At 43.0% G+C, this 23,096-nt stretch overlaps 1 protein-coding gene across 1 annotated transcript; it reads left to right on the top strand.

The window, feature by feature from the left end:
* The first annotated feature begins 16,111 nt into the window (after positions 1-16,111).
* On the top strand, positions 16,112-22,894 carry LOC124700032 (DUF21 domain-containing protein At2g14520-like). Its single transcript, XM_047232233.1, is given in 12 exon segments — positions 16,112-16,426; positions 18,180-18,256; positions 18,339-18,422; positions 18,494-18,607; positions 18,690-18,776; positions 20,073-20,212; positions 20,344-20,431; positions 21,197-21,270; positions 21,783-21,916; positions 22,030-22,140; positions 22,143-22,270; positions 22,671-22,894. Coding segments are annotated over 12 exon segments (1,260 nt in total). The 5' UTR covers positions 16,112-16,248; the 3' UTR covers positions 22,716-22,894.
* Positions 22,895-23,096: the final 202 nt, after the last annotated feature.

The raw sequence follows: 23,096 nt of genomic DNA, 5'->3' as shown, positions 1-23,096 counted from the left end.
TCCTTAAGGTGCTCGTACCAAGCTCTAGGAGCTTGTTTGAGACCATAAAGTGCTTTATCAAGCTTGTAGACATGGTTAGGAAAGTTGAGATCCTCGAACCCCAGGGGTTGCTTAACATAAACCTCTTCATGCAAAGGACCATTAAGAAAAGCACTTTTCACATCCATTTGTTGTAACTTAAAGTTATGATGCGAAGCATAAGCAAGAAGGATACGGATGGACTCAAGGCGAGCCACGGGAGCATAGGTTTCTCCAAAGTCAATACCCTCAACTTGAGAGAACCCTTGAGCCACCAATCTTGCCTTGTTCCTCACAACATTTCCAAACTCATCTTGCTTGTTCTTGAAAATCCATTTAGTGCCTATAACATTGCGGCACTCCTTTGGCTTCTTTACTAAAGTCCACACTTTGTTGCGCTTGAAGTTGTTGAGTTCTTCATGCATGGCTTCCAACCAATCCGAATCTTCAAGGGCTTCAAATACTTTCTTGGGTTCCACTAAGGAGATATAAGCATGATGATTGCTAAAGTTAGCCAATTGCCTTCTTGTGGAAACCTTTGCCCTTACGTCACCAAGAACCTTGTCATGTGTGTGTTCAAGACGCTCAAGTTGCCTTTCTCTTCTTGCTAGACGACGGGCCTCGATCTCCTCCTTGGTCCTTCTTGGCCTTGGAGGTGTCACTTGATCAACTTGATCATTTGGGTCCCCGTCTTGACCTTCAACTTGAGCTTCCTCAATTACTTGGGGTTGCTCAACCTCATGTGCTTGATCTTGGACAATATTCGGTGAAGCACAAATATCAAATGGATACTCATCGGAGCCATCATGAATTCTTGGTTGATCTTGTCCTTGATCTTGTTCATGAGGGAGAGGGTTTTCTTCTTGTTCTTGGGTTGGTGCATCATTAGCTTCAAGAGATGGGGTTTGTTGATGTTGAGAGGATGAGGGCTCCACCGTGGTAGAGCATAGTTCTTCCCGAGACGCCACACCGTGTCCCTCAATGGGGCGGAAAAATCCCACACCCATTCTTACTATGGCATCTTGGGGTATTTCATCACCTGCACATACATCAACTTGCCCCACTTGGGAGCCATCATTTTCTTCGAACCTCACACTACAAGATTCAATGATAATCCCGGAGGCTATATCAAAGACTCTATAAGTGTGAGATTCGGCACCGTAACCAACAAATATACCCTCCAAAGCTTTAGGAGCAAACTTAGATAAACGAACTCCTTTGATTTTGTAGAAACACTTACACCCGAACACCTTGAAGTATGAGATATTAGGCTTGTTCCCGGTGGGTATTTCATATGGAGTCTTGTTCAAGCCCTTGCGGAGATAGAGCCGGTTAGAGGAGTGGCAAGCGGTGGAGATGGCTTCCGCCCAAAAGTTATAGCGGGATTTATACTCCGCCATCATAGATCTTGCCATGTCCATAAGAGTCCGGTTCTTCCTCTCCGCAACACCATTTTGTTGAGGGGTGTAAGCAGCGGAATATTGATGACGAATCCCCTCATCACTAAGAAAATCATTGAGTGTGTAGTTCTTGAACTCGGAGCCGTTGTCACTTCTTATTGCCATAATGAGGAGGTTGTGTTGGCGTTGCACCTCGGTAGCAAAGTCAATGAATATTTGTTGAGTCTCATCTTTCGTCTTGAGAAAGTAGACCCAAGTGTATCTTGAGTAATCATCAACAGTCACCAAGCAATGTTTCTTCGCACCAAGACTTGCATGAGTAACGGGACCAAAGAGATCCACATGAAGGAGCTCCAAGATCCTCTTGGAAGAGATGATAGTCTTGCTTGGATGCGGAGAGTCATGCATTTTGCCTTCAACACAAGCCCTACAAACACGATCTTTGGCAAAAGACACATTTTCCATTAGTCCCACAATATGGTTCCCCTTGTGAAGACTTTGCAAAGTTCTCATGTTGACATGGGCTAGGCGGCGATGCCACAACCAACCCACGTCCGCCTTCCGAATAGGCACATCGCACTTGTCGTGGTGGTCCCCGAAAAGTCCACCACATACAAGTTGTGTTCGCGATACCCAACGAAAGCGACTTTTAGAGTCTTGCTCCACATGAGGACCACAATATCATTATCAATAAAGACGGCGAAACCCATCTTGCCAAGGGCGGAAACGGAAAGCAAATTGTAACCAAGGGTTTTGACAAGCATGACATCCACAAGAGTAATGTTGTGTGCAACCACAACCTTGCCAAAACCCAATACCTCGGATGTAGAATTATCGCCAAAGGAGACGGTGATATCATTAATGTTAGGCCTCAACTCCTTGACGAGGTTCTTGCCGCCGGTCATATGACTTGTACATCCACTATCAAGTACCCATTTTGAACCTCCAGTGACATAGTACTACATGAGATCAATTCTTGGATTTAGGTACCCATTTCGCAATGGGTCCTCTTTTGTTAGCCACAAGGGTCTTTGGGACCCAAATAGACCAAGCAACATAACCATCATATGGGCCAACATATTTAGCATAAACATCACCATAATAATCTTTAAATAACACATAGTGAGGGTTAGCAATTCCCGCATCATCATCATTCATGGTTTTGCCCTTGGGGGCTTCACCATTAGTGACGTCTTTCTTTTTCTCTTGTGCGGGCTTGGCCTTTTGCTTGTTTGCCTTCTTTGCCTTGGCATTATAACCAAGGCCCTCCTTCCCATTGTTTGATCTTTGCTTACTCAAAAGATCATCCAAAGAAAGTTTACTTTGGGGAGAGGAGGCCTTAGCAAGTTCATCCTTCAACCTAGCATTTTCCTCAACAATATTTGCATGATCACATAGAGGAGTAGAGGAACTAGGCATATCATATGAAGCAAGCCTAATTTGAAGTTGCTCATAGGATTTGGATAGGAGAGTGAATTCACTCTTCAAAGCTTTGTGAGCTTTGTCTAGTTCATCTAGATCCTTCACAAGTTTCTCATGATCAACCTCAAATTTGGCCTTTTCCTTTTTAAACACTTTAGACTTAGCCCTAGCAAGATCTCTAGCTTTAGTGATCTTGTTAATTTTATCTTGAGGCTCTTCAAGAGTTTCTAGCCTCTCCTCAAGAGAAGCTATAGTTTCTTGACTTTCCTCAAGATCATTTTTAAGAGCATGGATTTCGAGAGAGTCTTCTCTCTCTACTTGACCCTTTTTCTCAAGCATAGCACTTTGTTGAGCTAAACGAACCATGAGGTTTGAAACATGCTTTTTAGTGTTACCTTGTAGGTTGAGAATGAAATCATCAAAATCTAGCATTTCTTGTTTCACTTTTAGACTAGCATCATCAACCCCTAGATCACTAGATATGTTAGTCATAGAGGGACTAGGAGATGATACCTCAAAGGATTGAGCCATGAGGCAACTTTCTTCCTCCACATGAATGACCTCATTGGGGGATTCACTTGGTGATGAAGAGTTAGTGGAGAGGGAGGCAAGAGCGACCAATCCATTAGAGGTTGCATCTTCTTCATCATCAACATCATCATCTCCGGAGGTATACTCTTCTTGAGTTGATAGCACAATAGGTGTGTCCAAGGAGGACCTTTCCATGAAGCAATGTGCATTCTTGATATGAGGGTTCTCATTGGGAGATTCAAAGAGAGATGAAGAGGGTATGTTGGTGGTGACGATGGCGGCCAATTCCTTTGAGCTTTCTTCATCTTCATCACCACTAGAACTTTCAACTTCATCGGATGAATATTCTTCCCTTGTTACTAGCACAACTCTTGAGGGCCTCTTGCCCTTCTTGGTCTTGTTGTTGTAGAACTTCTTGTTGGGGGCTTTTGAATATTTGCCCTTTGAGTCTTTGCTCTTGTCCTTGGGAATGAGCCTCCCATTATGAAGCTCTCTATTCTCATAGGGGCATTCGGCAATGAAGTGGCGCTTGTCATCACAATTGTAGCATGATCTTTTCTTTGGACCAAAGCTAGTGAACCCACTTTTGTTGTTCCTCTTGATGTTGTCTTCCTTGGCCTTGGAGGGATCAACCCAAAAGGATTTTGCATGGAAGGCCATGTGATCATGGTAGTGGCATTGCAAATCTTCCGGATAGGACATACTCCAAGATGCCCTATAAGATTCTTGAGGAATCACTTCTTCACCGGAGTTGACCACCAAGGCAAGGTTGGAACCTTTTGCCATCCCAAGAGCACGATTGCGAGAATCATGAGAGGTTTCCTCAAGCACCTTGAGAGCTTGCATCTCGTGCACGACTTGTTGAGAGGTGAGAGAGGAATAGCATTCCCTTCCCACAAGAGTCTTGACATCAATGGGTGCAAATGGCATCATGCATTCAATGTACTTCTCCTTGATCCAAGAGTCATTGATGTGGGTGGCACCAATAAGCCGGAAGGCATCGGCAACCGTGAGAAGTCTTCCATACATGACTTCATGATCTTCATCCGGTAGCCTCATGAACCCTTCGGCTTTATTCTTAAGAGCATTATACTTGTTCCTCCTTGTGCTTTCACTTCCAATGCAACTAGCGGCCAAGCCGTCCCAAGCTTCCTTGGCGGTGGTGTAGTTCCGGACACGATGCAATTCCGGTGTCCCCACACTAGTTTGAATCATGTGTAGGGCGGTGTTGTTGAGTTGACTATCAATTGCTTCTCTTCTAGTCAACTTGTCGGGGTTGTATGGCTTGAAGCCCTCCAAGATGATTCTCCATAGTTCATTGGATGCACTACAAACATGAGAGCGGAACTCAAATTGCCAAGTATCGAAATTATCAACGAGAAAACTTAGGTGGGTCGCCCGAATGTTCAAATGGGGATGGGGAACCGGTATATCGGGAGATAGGAAAGGTGGAGCTACTCGATTGTAGCTTTCACCTCCACTAGTTCCCCTAGGAGATGTGATAGTGTTTAAGTTATCACCTTCCACGGGTTTGGTAGATGAGGGTAAGTCCGAAGCCTCTCCCTCATCTAACGCACCCGTGTCTTTTACCTCTACACTAGGAGCCTTGGGAAGGGCCGGAGCCAAAAGCTCGGCAATAATCTTTTTCATGCTTTCCATTTGGGCTTCCATGGAGGACTTCAATGAATTGAAGTATTCCACGGAGACCGTCTTGGCGGCCCCTTCCGAGGGCTCCTCGTCCGGCATACTCTTAGGCGGTTAAGCCCGAAATAAGAGCCGAGGCTCTGATACCAATTGAAAGGATCGTATGCCGCACCTAGAGGGGGGGTGAATAGGTGCTAACCAATTTTTAGTTCTTTTTCAATTTAGGCTTGACACAAAAGGTAAATTCTCTAGATATGCAACTAAGTGAATTTACCTATATGACAAGGATATCAACTAAGCAAGGTATAGCTACACAATAGGAGATAGAGTGGGATAGAGGTAACCGAGAGTGGAGCACGCGATGACACGGAGATGATTCCCGTAGTTCCCTTCCTTTGCAAGAAGGTACGTCTACGTTTGGAGGAGTGTGGTTGCTACGCAAGCCAAACCAACAGCCACGAAGGCTTCACTCAGATCTCCTGTGAGCAACGCCACGAAGGCCTAGCCCACTTCCACTAAGGGATTTCCTCGAGGTGGAAACCGGGCCTTTACAAAGTTCTTGGAGCACACATCCACAACCAAATTGGAGGCTCCCAAATCTGTAACAATACAACAATCAACAACAACACATCAACAACAAATCAACTAGGGAACCAAATAGGAACACTAGCATAAGATCCCTCAAACAAGAGAGGGGGAAATGAAGAACGCTTCGGTGAGGATGTAGATCGGTGTCTTCTCCTTCGAATCTCCAAAGATCAAGAGCTTTGGTTGGGGGAGGAAGGAGATCTTGCAAATCTTGTGTTCTTGAGGTGGCTCTAATGGTGGTGAAGCTTGGCAGATTTTTCTTGCAATGATTGAGCAACTTGTCCCTTTGGAGAAGAAAGCTATTTATATGGGTGGAGCTTTCAGATGTGACCGTTGGGGACGAAATTCACTTACACCGGAAGTTCCGGCCAGGATGGCCGGAAGTTCCGGCTTCCACCGGAAGTACCGGCCGTTTGGGCCGGAAGTTCCGCTTCTGATAAAATTCCTGCAAAGCACAAAAAGGGGCGGAACTTGGGCGGAACTTCCGGTGACCGGAAGTTCCGGCCAAGTTTCGGCCAAGTTCCGGAATTGCCCGAAAACCTTACTGGAATATACTGAGCCACAAAACCGCATTTCCGGAACTTGCCCGGAAGTTGGGTGGAAGTTCCGCCGACCGGAACTTCCGGCCAACTTCACCGGAACTTCCGGTTAGGAAGAAAAGAGCTGTGGCCAAACTGCGCTGGGGAGCTTCTGCCGAGAACGCCGGGCGGAACTTCCGCTCGCTGGGGCCGGAACTTCCGCCAGACTCATAAAAACTGCAGAACTTCAGAACAGCTAAAGCAATTCACCGATCCAACATAATTTTTGATAGCTTGTACCTGTCTACATCAACACACATAAAAATATACATAGTGTTGACGTCAAACACACAAAACCCAAAAGGGCGGGAAATGTTCTTTCAGCCGCTCCACCCACCCCTCACACCATTTCCTCCACCGATGCCGACGTGGTGCACGCAGTTTCCATGGTCCTGGCGCTAGTGCCCTGAGCCGGGGGCAGCGGGCGGCAGCTGCCATGCGCGCGGGCGCGATTGGCGGCGGAAGATCTCACGCCCGTGTGGGATTGGAGGCGGCGGGGTCATGGGGACGGTGCGGCCTGCTCCCTTCACTCGATTTGGGCCGCCATGGCGCTCCTCGAGCCCCCTTTGACCTGATTGGAGATGCGCGTCGGCACGGGAAAGCGGCAGCAAGTGAGCAGATCGACACCGCCCGCAGCGCCAGCATCAGCATCAACCCCTTCGACGACCACCTCTTCGACCTCGTGCGCCCCGACGATGTTGACGAGCTGCGCGCCATCGCCGACCGCATGAGCCGCGCGGGATGCGCCAGCGAGCTCGTGTAGGTCGACTGCGGCATCCTTCTTGTGCTGGGATCTCGCTGTTGCCTTCTTGTTCTTGGCCGATGTGATCCAATTCAAGCTTGCGGCCGGACATCAAATGATTTGTAGTCTAGTACTGTACCACGCAATTTGCCTGCGAGAAATAACTCCGTCCAGAGCTATTCTCCGTCCAGAATATATTACGCAGAGCTCTCCTGTTCACCACAAATTGCGATGCAGAGCTATTCTCCGTCCAATTTGCGATCTGTTCTCCGTCCAGAGCTCTCCTGTTCACCACTAATTGCCTGTCTCCGGTACGATTCCACCGACCGTTTGTTTAATGATCCCTGCGTACGCCTACCGCTGTTCTCCCTTCCGAGGATTTCATCCCATCGGCAATTTCAGATTTGAGTGCTTTCATTTATCCTAGGATGCTCGATTGATTGATTCATTTGTGAAGCATCTTCGTTGACCGGCGATGCGCGAGGTGGAGGTGAGGCCGGCTAGAAGGGAGCGCCGCCGCGCTAGGAGGGAGCGCCGCCGCGTGAAGGCCGGGGCCGGCGATGCATCGCGCTGGGGCATTCAGAGTGTTTGGGTCAGCTATAAGATTTGTTTTCAATTTGGTGGAAGAGTTGTAACAGTTCTAACAACAACAGACAAAGTGACAAGATATAAAATACTCCATATGCCGAATTTTCTATTCTCTCTCCAGGAACCGGTCCCACGTATGCATGCATTCTGGACAGAAAAGTAGTACCAACCGTCTGTGAGCTTCCGTGTAGTGGCCGTTAGTGAGTGGCATAATCTAACGGTGGTGGATCAGATCCAACGGTAGTAACCACGTGCTCACGTACCCCCCTGATCACCGAATCCACTCTCAGGTATCTAATTGCAGCATGATCAGTATGAATTGTAACTTTTGAATCAACAATATAGGATCTAAACTTATCACAAGCAAAGACTACAACTAATAATTCTTTTTCAGTTGTAGCATAATTTCTTTGAGCAAGCATCAAGAGTTTTGCTAGCATAATGAATAACATTTAATTTCTTATCTACTCGCTGTCCAAGAACAGCGCCTACAAAGCAAAATCACTAGCATCACACATAATTTCAAAAGGCAAATTCCAATCGGGAGGTTCAACCACGAGAGCGAGTTGTTAAGGCTTTCTTTAGAGTTTCAAAAGCTTCCTTACAATCATCATCAAAAACAAAAGGTACATATTTTTGAAGAAGATTAGTAAGAGGCTTTGAAATCTTAGAAAAATCTTTAATAAATCTCCTATAAAACCCAAGCATGACCAAGAACACTACGAATACCTTTAACATCCCTAGGATAGGGCATCTTCTCAATTGCTTCAACTTTAGCTCTATCAACTTCAATACCTCTCTCGGAAATTTTATGTCCCAATACAATTCCTTCATTAACCATAAAGTGGCACTTCTCCCAATTTAGAACAAGATTAGTTTCTTCACATCTCTGCAATACTTTATCAAGGTTTCGCAAGCAATTATCAAAAGAATTCCCATAGACGAGAAAAATCATCCATGAATACCTCTACAATACTCTCACAAAAGCCATGAAAAATAGCAGACATGCATCTTTGAAAAGTAGCAGGAGCATTACATAAACCAAAAGGCATACGCCTATAAGCATAAGTTCCATAGGGACAAGTGAAAGTGGTTTTCTCTTGATCTTTAGTTTTAACGAGCAATTTGTGAAAACCCGAATAACCATCAAGAAAGCAAAAATGAGTATTTTTAGACAACCTTTCTAACATTTGATCAATAAATGGTAAAGGGTAATGATCTTTCTTAGTAACCTTATTGACTTTTCGATAATCAATGCACATTCTATACCCTACAACTACTCTTTGAGGGATGAGCTCATCATTATCATTAGGCACAACAGTCATTCCTCCTTTCTTAGGAACACAATGCACATGACTAACCCATCTACTATCAGCAATAGGATATATGATACCAGCTTCAAGAAGTTTTAATACCTCATTCCTTACCACATCCTTCATCTTCGGAATTAGACGACGTTGATGTTCAACAACAGGCTTTGCATCATCTTCCATATTGATAGCATGTTGGCAAATAGAGAGGGAGAAATCCCCTTTAAGTCATCAAGAGTATAGCCAATAGCTCCTCGGTGTTTCTTCAATATTTCCAATAACCTTTCCTCCTCAATATCTGAAAGCTTAGAACTAATAATAACATGATATATTTTCTTATCATCAATATGAGCATACTTAAGATTATCGTGCAATGGTTTTAAATCAAAAACAGGATCTTCCTTTGGTGGTGGTGTTGTACCTAAATCTTCAACCGGCAAGTTATGTTTAAGAATAGGTTGACGAAGGAAGATTTCATCAAGCTCATTTCTTTCTTCCCTAAAGACTTCACTCTCACTATTCTCCAAATGTTGCAGCAAAGGATTATTAGGAGCAAGAGCAATAGACGCACACTGTTCAACTCTAAAATCATTATTAGGCAAATCAGCTTTATAAGGAGTTTTGGCAAATTTAGAGAAATTAAACTCATAAGATTCACCAAGCAAATTTAGTCATAATCTTTTCCTTCTTGCAATCTATAACAGATCCACAAGTATTTAGGAAAGGTCTACCAAAAATAATAGGACAATACTTACTAGCAGCAGAACCAAGTACTAAAAAGTCAGCATGATATTTAATCTTACCACATAGAACTTCCACATCTCGAATAATACCAATAGGAGAGATAGTTTCTCTATTAGCTAGCCGAATAACCACATCAATATCTTCAAGTTCGCAATAACCAATTTCATGCATGATCTCCGTATAAAGCTCATAAGGGATGGCGCTAATACTTGCACCAATGTCACATAAACCATAATAACAATGATCACCAATTCTAACAGAGAGCATAGGAACACTAGCTTTCCTAGACTTATAGGATGCGAAACAATATTAGAAGCATCTTCACAGAAAATAATATGACTATCTTCTACATTTTCAGATCACAAGATCTTTAACTATTGCAACAAAGCAGGTTCAACCTTAATTTGTTCTTCGGGTTCTATAGGTTTCTTTGCACTTTTATTAACCGCACTAGATATAACAGAGTACTCCTTCATTTTAGCGAGGGAAAGGAGTTTTTTCAATATAAGCTCCGGGAAGAATATGATCAACAGCTTTCAATTATAGCACATCTATTTATAGATGGATCAATTTTATCTTTATATGGTTCATGATACTTATCAAAATTCTTCCTAGGCAATTCAAAGTGAGAGGCAAAAGCTTTATAAAGATTTACAACGACTTGAGAATCAAGACCATAAGTAGCACTAATATTACGAAATTTATCGAGTATCCATAAAAACTTCAATGCATTTATAATCAAAGTTTATACCGACTCTCTATCTTTGTTGTTCTCCCATCCTTCAGTATTCTCCTCGGATCCGATCAAGAAGGTCTCTTTTAAACTCTTCTTTATTGCGTGTAAATGATCCAGTAACAAGAAGTATCCAAGCAAAGTCTTATCTTGAAAAGACAATCTTGCATAGAAATTATCAATAATAATATTACCAGGAAGCTCATGAATGGGGCATTTGAGCATTAAAGACTTCAATCTCCCCCAAGCTTGGGCAATACTTTCTCCATCATGAGGCCAGAAATTATATATGCGGTTCCGATCTTTGTGAATTTCACTTGGAGGATAGAATTTGGAATAAAATAAAGGCACAATGTCCTCCCAATTGAGAGAATCCCTATTCTTCAAGCAATTTATACCAGATGCGCTGCTTTACTGTACAGACGATATAGAGAATAGTTTCTTCCTCACTTCATCCATAGCAATACCTGCACATTTGAATAACCCGCATAATTCATGTAAAAACAATAAATGATCACCAGGATGGACAGTTCCATCCCCTTCATAGCGGTTATCCACAACACGTTCAATAATTTTCATAGGTATTTTGTATGGAATCTCGCTCTCACCTGGCGCCTCATCCACTACCCTTGCAGTAGTAGTAGATTTCCCAAAGAGGAATTCAAGAGAAGACCTCTCCATAATGATTTATGGCAGCATGCAGAAATAAAAACAGCACGCACAGTAAAAGTTTCCCTTACCAATTCCACTTACCAATAGCGCTTCACTCCCCGGCAACGGCGCCAGAAAATAGTCTTGATGACCCACAAGTATAGGGGGTGTATCGTAGTATCTTCGATAAGTAAGAATGTCGATCCCAATGAGGAGCAGAAGGTGTTGACAAGCAGTTTCGATGAAGGATTCGATGTAAATGCTCACAGACAAGTATTCAGGGGGTTTTGATATAGCAGATGAAATAAGTACAAGTAAGTAAAGTGCGAGAGAAATAATTGCAGCGAGTGGCCCAATCCTTTTTAGCACAAAGGACAAGCCGGTTTGTTACTTATAATGACCAAACGTTCTTGAGGACACACGGGAATTTAGTCTAGTGCTTTCGCTTCATATAGCTGATTAATCTTCATTGTTTTGATAAGTGTTGTGTGGGTGAACCTATGCTAATGTACCGCCCTTCCCAGGACTAATACATACTTGTGATTATACCCCTTGCAAGCATCCGCAACTACAAGAAAGTAATTAAGATAAATCTAACCACGACCTTTAAACTCGAGATCTTGCTATCCCTCCCGCACCGATATACCAACGGGGGTTTAGGTTTCGTCACTCCGGCAACCCCGCAATTGGCAAACGAATACAAGATGCACTCCCCTAGGCCCATAAATGGTGAAGTGTCGTGTAGTCGACGTTCACACGACACCACTAGAAGAATAACACCACAACTTAAATATCATAACATTGAATACTAATCAACATAATTCACTACTAACATTTAGACTTCACCCATGTCCTCAAGAACTAAACGAACTACTCACGAGACATCATATGGAACATGATCAGAGGTTATATGGTGATGAATAACAATCTGAACATAAACCTTGATTCAATAGTTTCACTCAATAGCATCAATAACAAGTAGAAATCAACACCGAGAGAGTTTCCCCTATCAAACAAACAAGATCAAACCCAAATTGTTACAGCGGTGACGAGGTGCAGCGGTGGAGATGGCGGTGATGATGATGATGATGATGATGGTGATGATGATGGAGATGATGTCCAGCTCGATGACGGTGACGATGGCGTCGATTTCCCCTCCGGGACGGAATTTCCCCGACAGATTTCAGCTCGCCGGAGAGCTCTTTTCTCTCCGGTGTTCTCCGCCCCGCGAGGCGGGCCGTGACTCTTCGCGACTATCCTCCGGGGCTTAGATTTTTGGGACGAAGACATACGCGAAGAAAAGGAGGCGAGAGGGGCTGTGGGCCCCCTCCTCACGGGCGGCGCGGCCGGGCCTTGGGCCGCGCCGGCCTATGAGGTGGGCCCACCTCGGGTCCCCTCGGCTCCCCCTTCTGGCTCCCTTCGTCATCTGGAAAAATAGGGTTTTTCATATAATTTCCGTCAACTGTTGATTTTCTGAAATATTGCATTCTGACGGTGCTTTTTACAGCAGAATCCTGGCTCCGGTGCGCGATCCCCAAATAATCATGAAACATGCAAAATAGATGAAATAACATAAGTATCATCTCCAAATATGAAATATATCAATGAATAACAGCAAATTATGATATAAAATAGTGATGCAAAATGGACGTATCAGAGATCACACCAGTATGCTATACAATTAAGTCATGCGCAACTCGAGGGTACCAGATTAGTTTTGTCATTAATCAATTCAGCCTACCGAGCAAATTTTATATTACTACCTCCATCTCGGTTTACAGGGGCTACACGTATTCCAAGATCATCAATTTGACCAATATAATATAAATTTTGCACTATAAAAATTATACCATTGAAAAGTTTAAGATCTAAGCTTTCTGATGATATATATTTTGTAGTACATATCTTATGTTACGTTGGTGAAATTAGCAACCTAGAGATACGTGCAAGACCTATAACCGGAACAGAGGGAGTAGCAATTATATTCAGTGATGAAAAGCATATCATGCTATTCGTGACAACGTGCATGTCATCTCTTTACCACGCCATAATTTTCTTTAGCCCATTGATTTTCTAAATCTTATTTACACCAATCAGGTACATTCCTTGAACTCAACGATATTCAGTCTCCAATATGTAATCTTTTTAGGTCGATTAAGTTTAGTTTCTCGACCACTATAACCAACTAAATTGTGCATATTTCTATAGATAACTTCATGTATCAGCATATTATACCCTCTCGTTCTCACAATAATGTTACTATAGATATTCCGCAAGCGAAAAGTGTCTTTGGCTCTCCTGCTACTAGTGCTCATGTTGTTTAAAAAATCGAAATTCATATATATTTATTTCAAAAAAAATCTAAAAATAAATTTAAAGATAGTAAATAACGTAACCTACAAGCGTGTAAATTTTTTATATGAAATTTTTTATATTTTAGGCTACATAAAAAGACAAAATCTGTTGAAATTTGAAGATTTGAAATATATCCACATGTTTATCATTTTTGTGTAGCCCAGAATATTTTGTATTTAAAATTAAAATTTTGGATGTTTATGGGACAATTCATTGGCTATACCATGATTTTGTTTCTAATTTTTTCAAAACACATAAATACGATTTTTATTTTTATTAAATGGCATGAGCACTGGTGCCTAGAGCCAAAAATCTCCGTCCTTCCGTGAGGTAGTACCATAGTAGTATCCTTCTGGATTTTTTTTAAGTGAACATTTCATGAGATTGGAACTCAAGATTGTTTCCTAGAATTACACCCAAACTACCCCCAAGCAAATCATTTGATAAAAATATCCTAGCTATCGCCTATTTAAATGAAACTCCACATCACCGTGACACCGTGCAACCTACTTATTGTTGCTGTAGCATCTGATGCTGAATACCAGCCCTGGTGTATCCAGAACATAACATCGACTGCCGTAAGGCTGGTGCCAATGCATCACCCCACTATAGCCTCGTCACGTTAGATTTTTTCTCACTCTCACCCCACTCTCATCTCACTCTCACTCCACGATGCTAGTGCAAGGGCTATAGGCCCAGCTCTCACTTCTCTCTCCTCCCTACCGTCTTCCTACCGCCTCCCTATCGCCTCCACTAGCACCGCTATCGCCTCCCTCTCGCCCCACTCTCGCCTCCAACGCGGGCTATAGACGGGCGGTACCGCGCCCTAACGCCGGGCGCCCGCGCCACCGCCCGGCGCTACCATCTCGCCTGCCTACCGCCCCGCTCACGCCCCGCCTCGGGCGGTAGCGCCCGCACTACCGCCCCGGTTGGCACCAGCCTAAAGGTCTCAGGACGGCCGACGTGCGCCGTTGCCATGCCTCTAGTCGTGCACACGCGCCAGGCATGCAAGCAATATGCGTACCAACTCGTGGAGCCGGTCCATAGGCCAGCATCATGCTAGCTTTGCAGCCGTGCATCTTTGAACGATTTTTATATTGAACTGTATGAGTGTATGGTGCGATTGGCAATATACTCCCATACTTTTAGTGGTTCGATTCGTTTATTGAACTTCATCTTGCCAAAACCTTTGTCACGTGTCTGCCACCTCACACGTTCTTAAGTGAGTAGCTTGTCTTTTCTTCCATATAGAATTTCGTCATTCTCGCGATTACCAATGCTTGCTTTCGGTGGTCTTCACTTGACTATGGAAAGTTGCTGAAATTTTGTCCTAAGCATGCATACCTAACAAATTACTACCTTCGTTTTATCCAAAAAAAAAAACTACTACCTTTTGTTTTAAGATATAAAAGCCTTTGTAGAAAACCAATTTAGCTTTTCTAAAAGGGGATTATATTTAACGGAGGTAATATGTGGTGACCGTGCGCTAAACCCTTAGATCATGGCTGGAACGATCGCCACGTAACAACGTTCAGTATTTTAGTGAAGCGTGTTTCTTCCCTAGATTTTTAACGAAAGAGATTAGGAGGTTCTCTCTCTGCCCTCGTCCGCCGATGCCGTGACCGATTGTTTCCCTACCCTCTGTTGGACGTTGTGGTGGCTAGAGGGCGAGGGAACCTTGTATGTTTTCATAACGTCTTTAAGGTCTTCGTCTTGCGCGTAGGAGCATCGAAGGCAGCAGGGGCGGGCGCAGGATTTCGACAATGGGTATTCAAAGTCAACAATTTTTTCGTCAAAATTTGGTTAGAAAATCCAAAACATGAAGTCCTACAATTTTTTGTACTTAATTGTTGTTTGTGAGGCTTCTTTATCTTACTACTACAGACGTCGCGAACTTAGAAGCTTATTTCTTGCTCAGCGTGGAAACCTAGAGACGATTAGGCGAGAGTTTTCTTTAGTGAAATCAGGCCTGGGTGCGTTACTAGCTATGCTTCGATGCCTCTTCTGAGTTTTTCCTCAGTGGCAGGATCCCATGGTGTTTTTTAGTTGGGCTAATTCTTGCGGGAAGCTGTTAGGTTTTCGCTGGACGTGGTTTGATCGCAGGAGTCCTCTACGCTGCCGCGCATGAGGAGCAGACGTACCGTGCGCATGCGCTGAAAATAAGCCAAATACAGAAAGTACCTTATACGTACCGTATATATACAAAATGTTTTGCCAAAAATAATGGGTATTCATCTGAATACCCTTGAATTGAGCTGGGCCCGCCCCTGGAAGGCAGGATGAGAGAAAAGAATCATTAGCTCATCTGAAATCAACGTTGTTTCTTGGAGGAGTGTCGACGTGCGGGAGTTTAAAGTGGATCATCGAACATTAGGTCTGGTGTGATAAACATCTATCTACGGCGACGGATGATGTGGCAACATAAAAAAACGTAGATAGAAATTAATTAAGCATGCCTGCCTACCAACCTACTTCATATATAAGTACTTATTTATGTGTGGTTAGCGTACGCTATGGCCTTGGATCATCTTTTAGAACTCCACAGATCATGGTTGGAACGGTCGCATGAGCGTCCATGGACCCGCCCCATGGAGGCACCGTCACATGCCGACAGCCCATAAACTAGTACTAGTCCAGCCAGGTGCTTCCAGCAATTTCGGGGACCAAAGAAAACCACAACACTCACACTCGCTGCGCGGTGGGTCCACCCTAACTGAAAACCGGGCCCACAAGTCATAAATGTAACACGTCCCCAGCCATGGCCACCCGTCGCGCCCTCGCTCTCACTCGTCGTCTTCTTCACACGCCCAAAGCCGCCGTCTAAATAACACAACAGCCTCCGTCGGAGAGAGAAAATAACAGCAGTAGAGAGGAATAATCTCGAGGAGGCGGCGAGGGGAAGAGAGAGACCGAGAGAGGCAAGCTTCGCGGCGGCGGCGGCGGGATGGCGGTGGAGTACCACTGCTGCGGGGCGGGCTTCTTCGAGCACATCGCCATCATCGTCGTGCTCGTCGTCTTCGCCGGCCTCATGTCAGGCCTCACCCTCGGCCTCATGTCCCTCAGCCTCGTCGACCTCGAGGTCCTATCCAAGTCCGGCACCGACTCCGACCGCAAGCACGCTGGTACGCACGGCCCCATTCCCACTTCCCCACCCACGTTCCCCCTCTCCTCTCGTCCGCTCCGTCTTCCTGGCCCCCGGCCACGGCTTCGCGTGCCGGCTTGCCGGCTTGTAGTGTGTTGGGCCCCTTCGCTCGCGTCGCGTCGCGTGCCGCTCTAGTTCCCGTCTGCGTCTGCAGTGCTGCCCGATTTAGATGGGTGGTTGCTCGGATTTTGCTGCTCTAGTACTACGTTTTACCCGCGGCTTGTCATTTCGTCGAACGGCTTGTGGGCGTTGGCTCCACTCACGAATCCAATCATGGATGTTTTGCTCCTACGGGAATCAAACGGCGAATGTTGGAAGCGGGCCGCGATTCGCTTTTTCGGTTTGGCTAGAGGACTTCCTTTCCGGAACTAGTACTACAAGGGAATTATTTCTGACGAGGATGGATCGGAACTTGTACTGTAGAAGTGTTCCATTTTGTTGTCTTGGAAAAGTTAATGCTATTCACCCGTAGGTTAATTGGGCTTGATTACAGCGGAAGTTTGACTGTTCAACGAGATGGTGACATGCTGCACTTGGCTTCTTCCTTGGGAAAGTGAGAGGTGTGGCATAGAGGCCCAAAAATTATGTGAGATGGTGACTGCTAGTACTGTTAGGGTAAAATAGTCTGGTCCTTTTTTTTACCACAAAAAATACTCCGGTCTTCATATAACCATGGGTTGTGTTGTTTGTCCCCAAAGAAAACTAAGAATGGTATTTTTTAGTACTAATAAAAACCCTACATACCAGTGCGCTATTCCACAGCTCAAAACCTGGATCGATCTGTTAAACTCGTTTCAAACAAAACAAACTCTGCTCCGCAACTCCTGCCCGCTTGCCTCAGTAAGATGCTGCCTTAGGAGCACATAGCCGGCTTTGCCAGCGGCAGCGGGTCGTCATTGATTTATAAGGGTGGTTGGTTGGATTTTGCTGCTCTGTTACCGGCGGCTTGTCATTTGTCCAACAGATTTGTAGGCGCTGGTTCCAGTGAGGAATCGAATGATGAATGTTAAAAGTGTTTTATTGTCAAGTATCTGTCGTCTGGATCGATCGTTATTTGTATAAATACGCTGTTATTTTTTTTTGTGTTCGATAAATTTGTGCTATGTGTAGATAGGCCTTAGCAATCTTGTCCATTTGCGCTGTGGGTTATTGCCTTATTGGGCTTGATCACCTCTGAAGTTTGTTTTCATCCTGTTCAAGCACATGTTGCATTGGCCTGTTCTTTCGGAAAGTGAATGGTCCTGGCTCTGACACAGTAGAGGGTGAAAATTATGAGAGAGTTGGCTGTTTGTACAAGTTAGAAAGATACTCTGATCTTCCTATATATCTTGTTTTTCTCATGCTGGGCCCCTGATATAATTGGAAAGTGTGATGAATTCTACCCCCTCCGTTCCAAACTATAGCCTATACCTTTTGTTGTCCTAAGTCAAAGTTGACCATGTTTATATGGAAAAACATCAACATCCACAATATTAAAGAAATACACTACAGAGACAAATTTATGATGGATCTATTGCTGTTGATTCGTATGGTAGATGTTGATATTTTTTCTATAAACTTGATTAACCTAACTTCGACTTATGGGCCTTATATGTTGGAACGGAGGGGGTAGGCTATATGTTTAGTGGACTGAAATGCAAAACATGTCCACTCCTTTGTTATTTGGACAATATTTATCAAATGCAAACATGAATCATTTTTAGGTTACTAGTAATAATTTTCTTTTTTTGCAGCTAAGATAATGCCTGTCGTAAAAAACCAGCACCTTCTGCTATGTACACTTCTGATCTGCAATGCTGTAGCCATGGAGGTACTGTTATCGATTCAAGCTATGTTTGGACCCCCACCCCTAAAATCAAGTAGCTGATAACATACTTCTGTATTCTTTTTAGGCATTGCCAATATTTCTTGATGGCTTGGTGACTGCTTGGGGTGCGGTTTTGATCTCTGTGACATTGATTCTGCTGTTCGGTGAGGTGAGTCATAAAAACTTCACTTGTGGTACTCAGCTGATCGGTATCATGTGCTGATAGTTTGATATAAACAGATCTTACCACAATCCATCTGCTCACGCTATGGGCTGGCAATTGGCGCCTCAGTTGCTCCATTTGTCCGAGTGCTTGTTTGGATCTGCTTTCCTGTTGCATATCCGATAGCCAAGGTACTGATTATACTACTAAACTCGGCGCAGTTATTATTACAGGATGAGTTGCCATGAATTGACCTTTTCCCTTTCTTTTCAGCTGCTGGATTATATGCTTGGTCATGGTAAAGCAGCCCTTTTCCGTAGAGCTGAGCTAAAAACACTTGTGACACTGCATGGAAATGAGGTAAAAGAACTGATTACCTAATCTTGTAAACTGAGATACTGTGTAACTGTGTGGGTTGTACACAGTTGTTTGTATTATTAATAGAGACATAGGGTAACTAGAACTGATTATCTAATCTTGTAAACTGAAATACCCTGTAACTCTGTGGGTCGCACACACTTGTAATTATTTATTTATCTACCTAAGTAGATACTGATATAGTGATTGTGTAGTTTTTACCCCCTAAATGCAATTTAGGGCGCTTCACAGGTGAAGCTTGTGTATCATCTTAAATTAAATCTGCATCACTAGATACCCCTAAATGCAATTTAGGGCGCTTCACAGGTGAAGCTTGTGTATCATCTTAAATTAAATCTGCATCACTAGATACTGAAAGCATTTTCACGACATAATGATACACTCTGCAGATAACTTTTGGCATCAAATACTCCCTCTGTCCCAAAATAACTTGCTCAACTTTTTCTAGATACGGATGTATGTACATACTAAAAACATGTCTAGATACAACCGTCTCTAGAAAAATTTGAGCAGCTTATTTTGGGACGGAGGGAGTGGATAATATGTGAGTGTGACGTGTGGAGTCTGAAGATATCATTAATATGCAGCAGATGGCTGATCTGCAGGGGATCAGGTTCACACATAGGCAAGTAGATATAAATATGATAGTGATATAGTGATATGGATGGATTTGAGAGGCTGCGATATGTGGGTCCGAGATGCTAGTTTAGATGATATATCATGTGGTTGTAGCTAGTTTATAAGAATTTTGGTACATAAACCTCCGTGTACTCTAAAGAAAATCCAATCTCTTATTGGGATTATGCCAACCAGAGGTTTTAAATCGTGGCGAAATCCACTGCTCGATCCAAAAAGGCTGAATTATGTAGAAGGGAATATGAAAAACAATAAAAATAGAATCCACCGGTAAACTGAGGTTTTACTGGCTGGATTAGTCTGGGATTTGTTTCTAGAACTGGTAAGTTGAAAAACTGAGAGTGACGACAATCTGATCACCAAGTAACCTAGGAAACATGCTGCTTCTTCACAAGGAAGATCAACTGACGATACATAGCATGAACATGGATTACTGATATATATGATTAGATATACTCACTTTGATTTTCTGCGGGGAAGTATACTTATGTTGATGCATTTTAATAATTTCTTGCTTCTGGAAGCCACTGTATTTGTCACTGAAACACCCTAATAACCTTTATCACTATTTGTTTTATTTACCGAGCATGCACTTTATCCTCTTTTGCCTACGTTTCTGGTTTTTAACCATTTATTTAACAGGCTGGTAAAGGTGGAGAGTTAACCCATGATGAAACTACTATTATAGCTGGAGCTCTTGAGCTCAGTGAAAAGAAAGCTAAAGATGCTATGACTCCGCTTTGTGAAACATTTGTGATTGATATAAATGGGAAGCTCGACAGGTATTGGATTTGTGTACTCTGAACAAGAATTCCATTGAACATTTACTACAGTTACGCATGTTGTTTCTGCTGAGATGCATTTATGTTCTATTTAGCACCTAGTCCAATCATTTGTGTTCTCTTTTGGACAGGAAACTAATGCAAGAGGTAATTGAGAAGGGTCATAGCAGGGTGCCAGTTTATTATGAAAGGGAGACAAACATTATTGGATTGATATTGGTAAGGCTATCTTCTGCTTTTGAAAACTATACTATGCATTTCTGTCACGGGTTTTTAATATGGACGTAAGTTTCTGCCCTGTTGCCTTGTTGCTAGAGATTGATTTTTCAGCAGTACAAGATTCACAAAATTGACCAGGAGCATTAGTTTTTTGGTCAGATTGAAATCCATGAGCAATTACGTAGGTAAAAGGCAGGAAACCAGTGTCTGGTGGACTCTGGGGCCCTAGTCAGGAGTAGTTTGATTTAATATTGTATGACGGAGTGCAGACTTGGATCAGAATGGATTCTTTTGTAGTCATTACTAACTTGTATTTGAGTTAGGATAGCATATTCTTTGCAAAATGAGATGATTGTGTATTTATATGCTCAACTGAGCATGCTCTGTGAAGATGCCATTAAAATTTGCATGCTGTCCTGGTTATCATGTACGGAGTAGCACTATTGCATCGCTTTATTAGTCATATGCAGGAGCTCAACTTTTAGTTCGTATTGGGTAAGGACATGTAATTTTTTAGGGCCTGACACTTGTGTTCGAACATTTTACATGAAGTGATGCTTTTGCTGTAGTTGTCTTGTCTATCTGATGAATATGTTTTGGGAATCATGCATGTACTAGATAAGAAGTTATGACGTGAGTAGAAATTTTGGCGGTTATTCTAAGTTTCTTCAGTATCGAATGTATAACTGATAATCTTTCAAATGTTTTGACATGATGTATATGCAATTGTAGTTTACTCATATACCTTTTGCTACATATTTGCAGGTGAAGAATTTGTTATCCATTAACCCTGATGATGAAATTCCCATTAAGAGTGTAACTATCCGCAAAATTCCTCGGTATGGTATAAAATATAAGTTATTGCCTTTGTCCGACATTCTAGTAGATATCTATGCTGTTCAATTAATATCAATGTCCCATATTCTGTGCTATTATTAGTGGTTGTCAATAACTGGTCTGTAATTGAAACACACAAAGGGCTGTCACTGCCTTTTTTCACTGGCTGATCTATATAATTCAAGATACAATGTATTGTTATACTTAGTTCATTATATGCACAATTGTACTTACTTTCTCCTTGTCTTAAACAACACTTAGAACTGGATTGGAAATTAACAGAAAAAAAGATATGGCCTATACTAGAATTGCAGACTAGTTTTATTTTGCCCTTGTCATGTTACATGCATTTCTTATCTCTAAAATGTGGTGAGGATATGAGGAAAATTCTAGATTACATGAAGTGGAATACATGAACATAAGGACATGGATTTTGTTTGTTCAAAATTCAGAAGTTGTGTACCAAGTATTTGTATGTTCAGCTTACACAATTCCGTACCTTATTAAATGTCAGCGTTTCAGAAGACTTGCCCCTCTATGACATCCTAAACGAATTCCAGAAGGGTCACAGCCACATGGCAGTTGTCATCAGACAAAACATTCCAAGTTACCCAGATAAAGAGCTCAACAATGGTGGTGAAACTCTTGGTGAGCGCCCCTGCAGTTCCCACTCCTTAATAATCCATGTTTCACGTATGTATTCTGCTATGTGGTTTAACTCAATTTCTCTTTGTGTTACTTCGTTTTGGTGCTGAAAACAGAGGTCGCCATTGCCATCGATGATAAACTTGGTGAAAAGGCTGCGAAAAACCTTACTCCTCTGAGGAGATGGAAGAGCTACCCCAACACCCTGAACTCTAATACAGGAAGCAGGAGGGGAAATGGTCCAAAGATCAATCGGATGTTCTTCAAGTACACGAGGAGCCATTGCCCACACTCAGTGAATATGAAGAAGCTGTTGGTATCATAACAATGGAGGATGTCATTGAAGAACTGCTACAGGTTAGTGTTTGCGAAGAGTTCATATTTCTATCTTCTCCAAGTTTGTAGAAGTGCTAATGCATTGCATTTGTGAGCATATTCTTGTATATGTACAGTTTGAGCTACATTTCAAGTCAATAAGTAGTCCAACCTAAAATAAATATGTATATTAACTCGTAGGTTTACCTTGCCTATAACGTAAGATATGCTGAACTTGAGTGATCAGTAATTATTCTACCTTGTTGATCAACGCGATGTAGACCAAGCTTTTAAGCGGCAAGGTGTTTGTTCTCCCTGTTTTCAAGCATGTTTAAAACGTTGACCAAAGGGGGGCAGATCCCTCCCTTGGCTGTCCCTTGTTAGGTAGAAAATGACTGTTTCAGTATTATATTTACCATTTCCCAATTCGTGTGCTGTGCAGGAGGAGATATACGACGAAACAGATGTACACGTCGAGGAGCAATAACACGTTGCTGGAGTTTCCACCGCTTCCCATTTTGGACCTGGATAGTTAATTGCGTGCCACGCCAGTTTTGTGCTGAGGCCTGAGGGGGAGAACAATCTGTAATAGTGTGAAACGTTGTAGTAGTAAATGTGTATAGACGATTATACTGAACATTAGTTCGTTTGAACTGTTGCTGTGAATGTTGGGTACGTTGGTAGGCAGAAATGCGCGCTCGGTCCTGAACCTGCATGATTGACCGAGCATCTTCGTCTGAACTGTTGATGTGAATGTTGAGTAAGTTGGTAGGAGGAGCATTGTGGATTGCAGTCGGTCCTGAAGCCCCAGGATTGCAATGTTTCTGAAACCGCATCGATTATCCTGAGATGTTTTGTTCTTGTTGAG

Source organism: Lolium rigidum, chromosome 3 (assembly GCF_022539505.1).
Source record: "Lolium rigidum isolate FL_2022 chromosome 3, APGP_CSIRO_Lrig_0.1, whole genome shotgun sequence".
NCBI classification, from domain to species: Eukaryota; Viridiplantae; Streptophyta; class Magnoliopsida; order Poales; family Poaceae; genus Lolium; species Lolium rigidum.
This window is presented reverse-complemented; position numbering and strand designations above follow the sequence as displayed.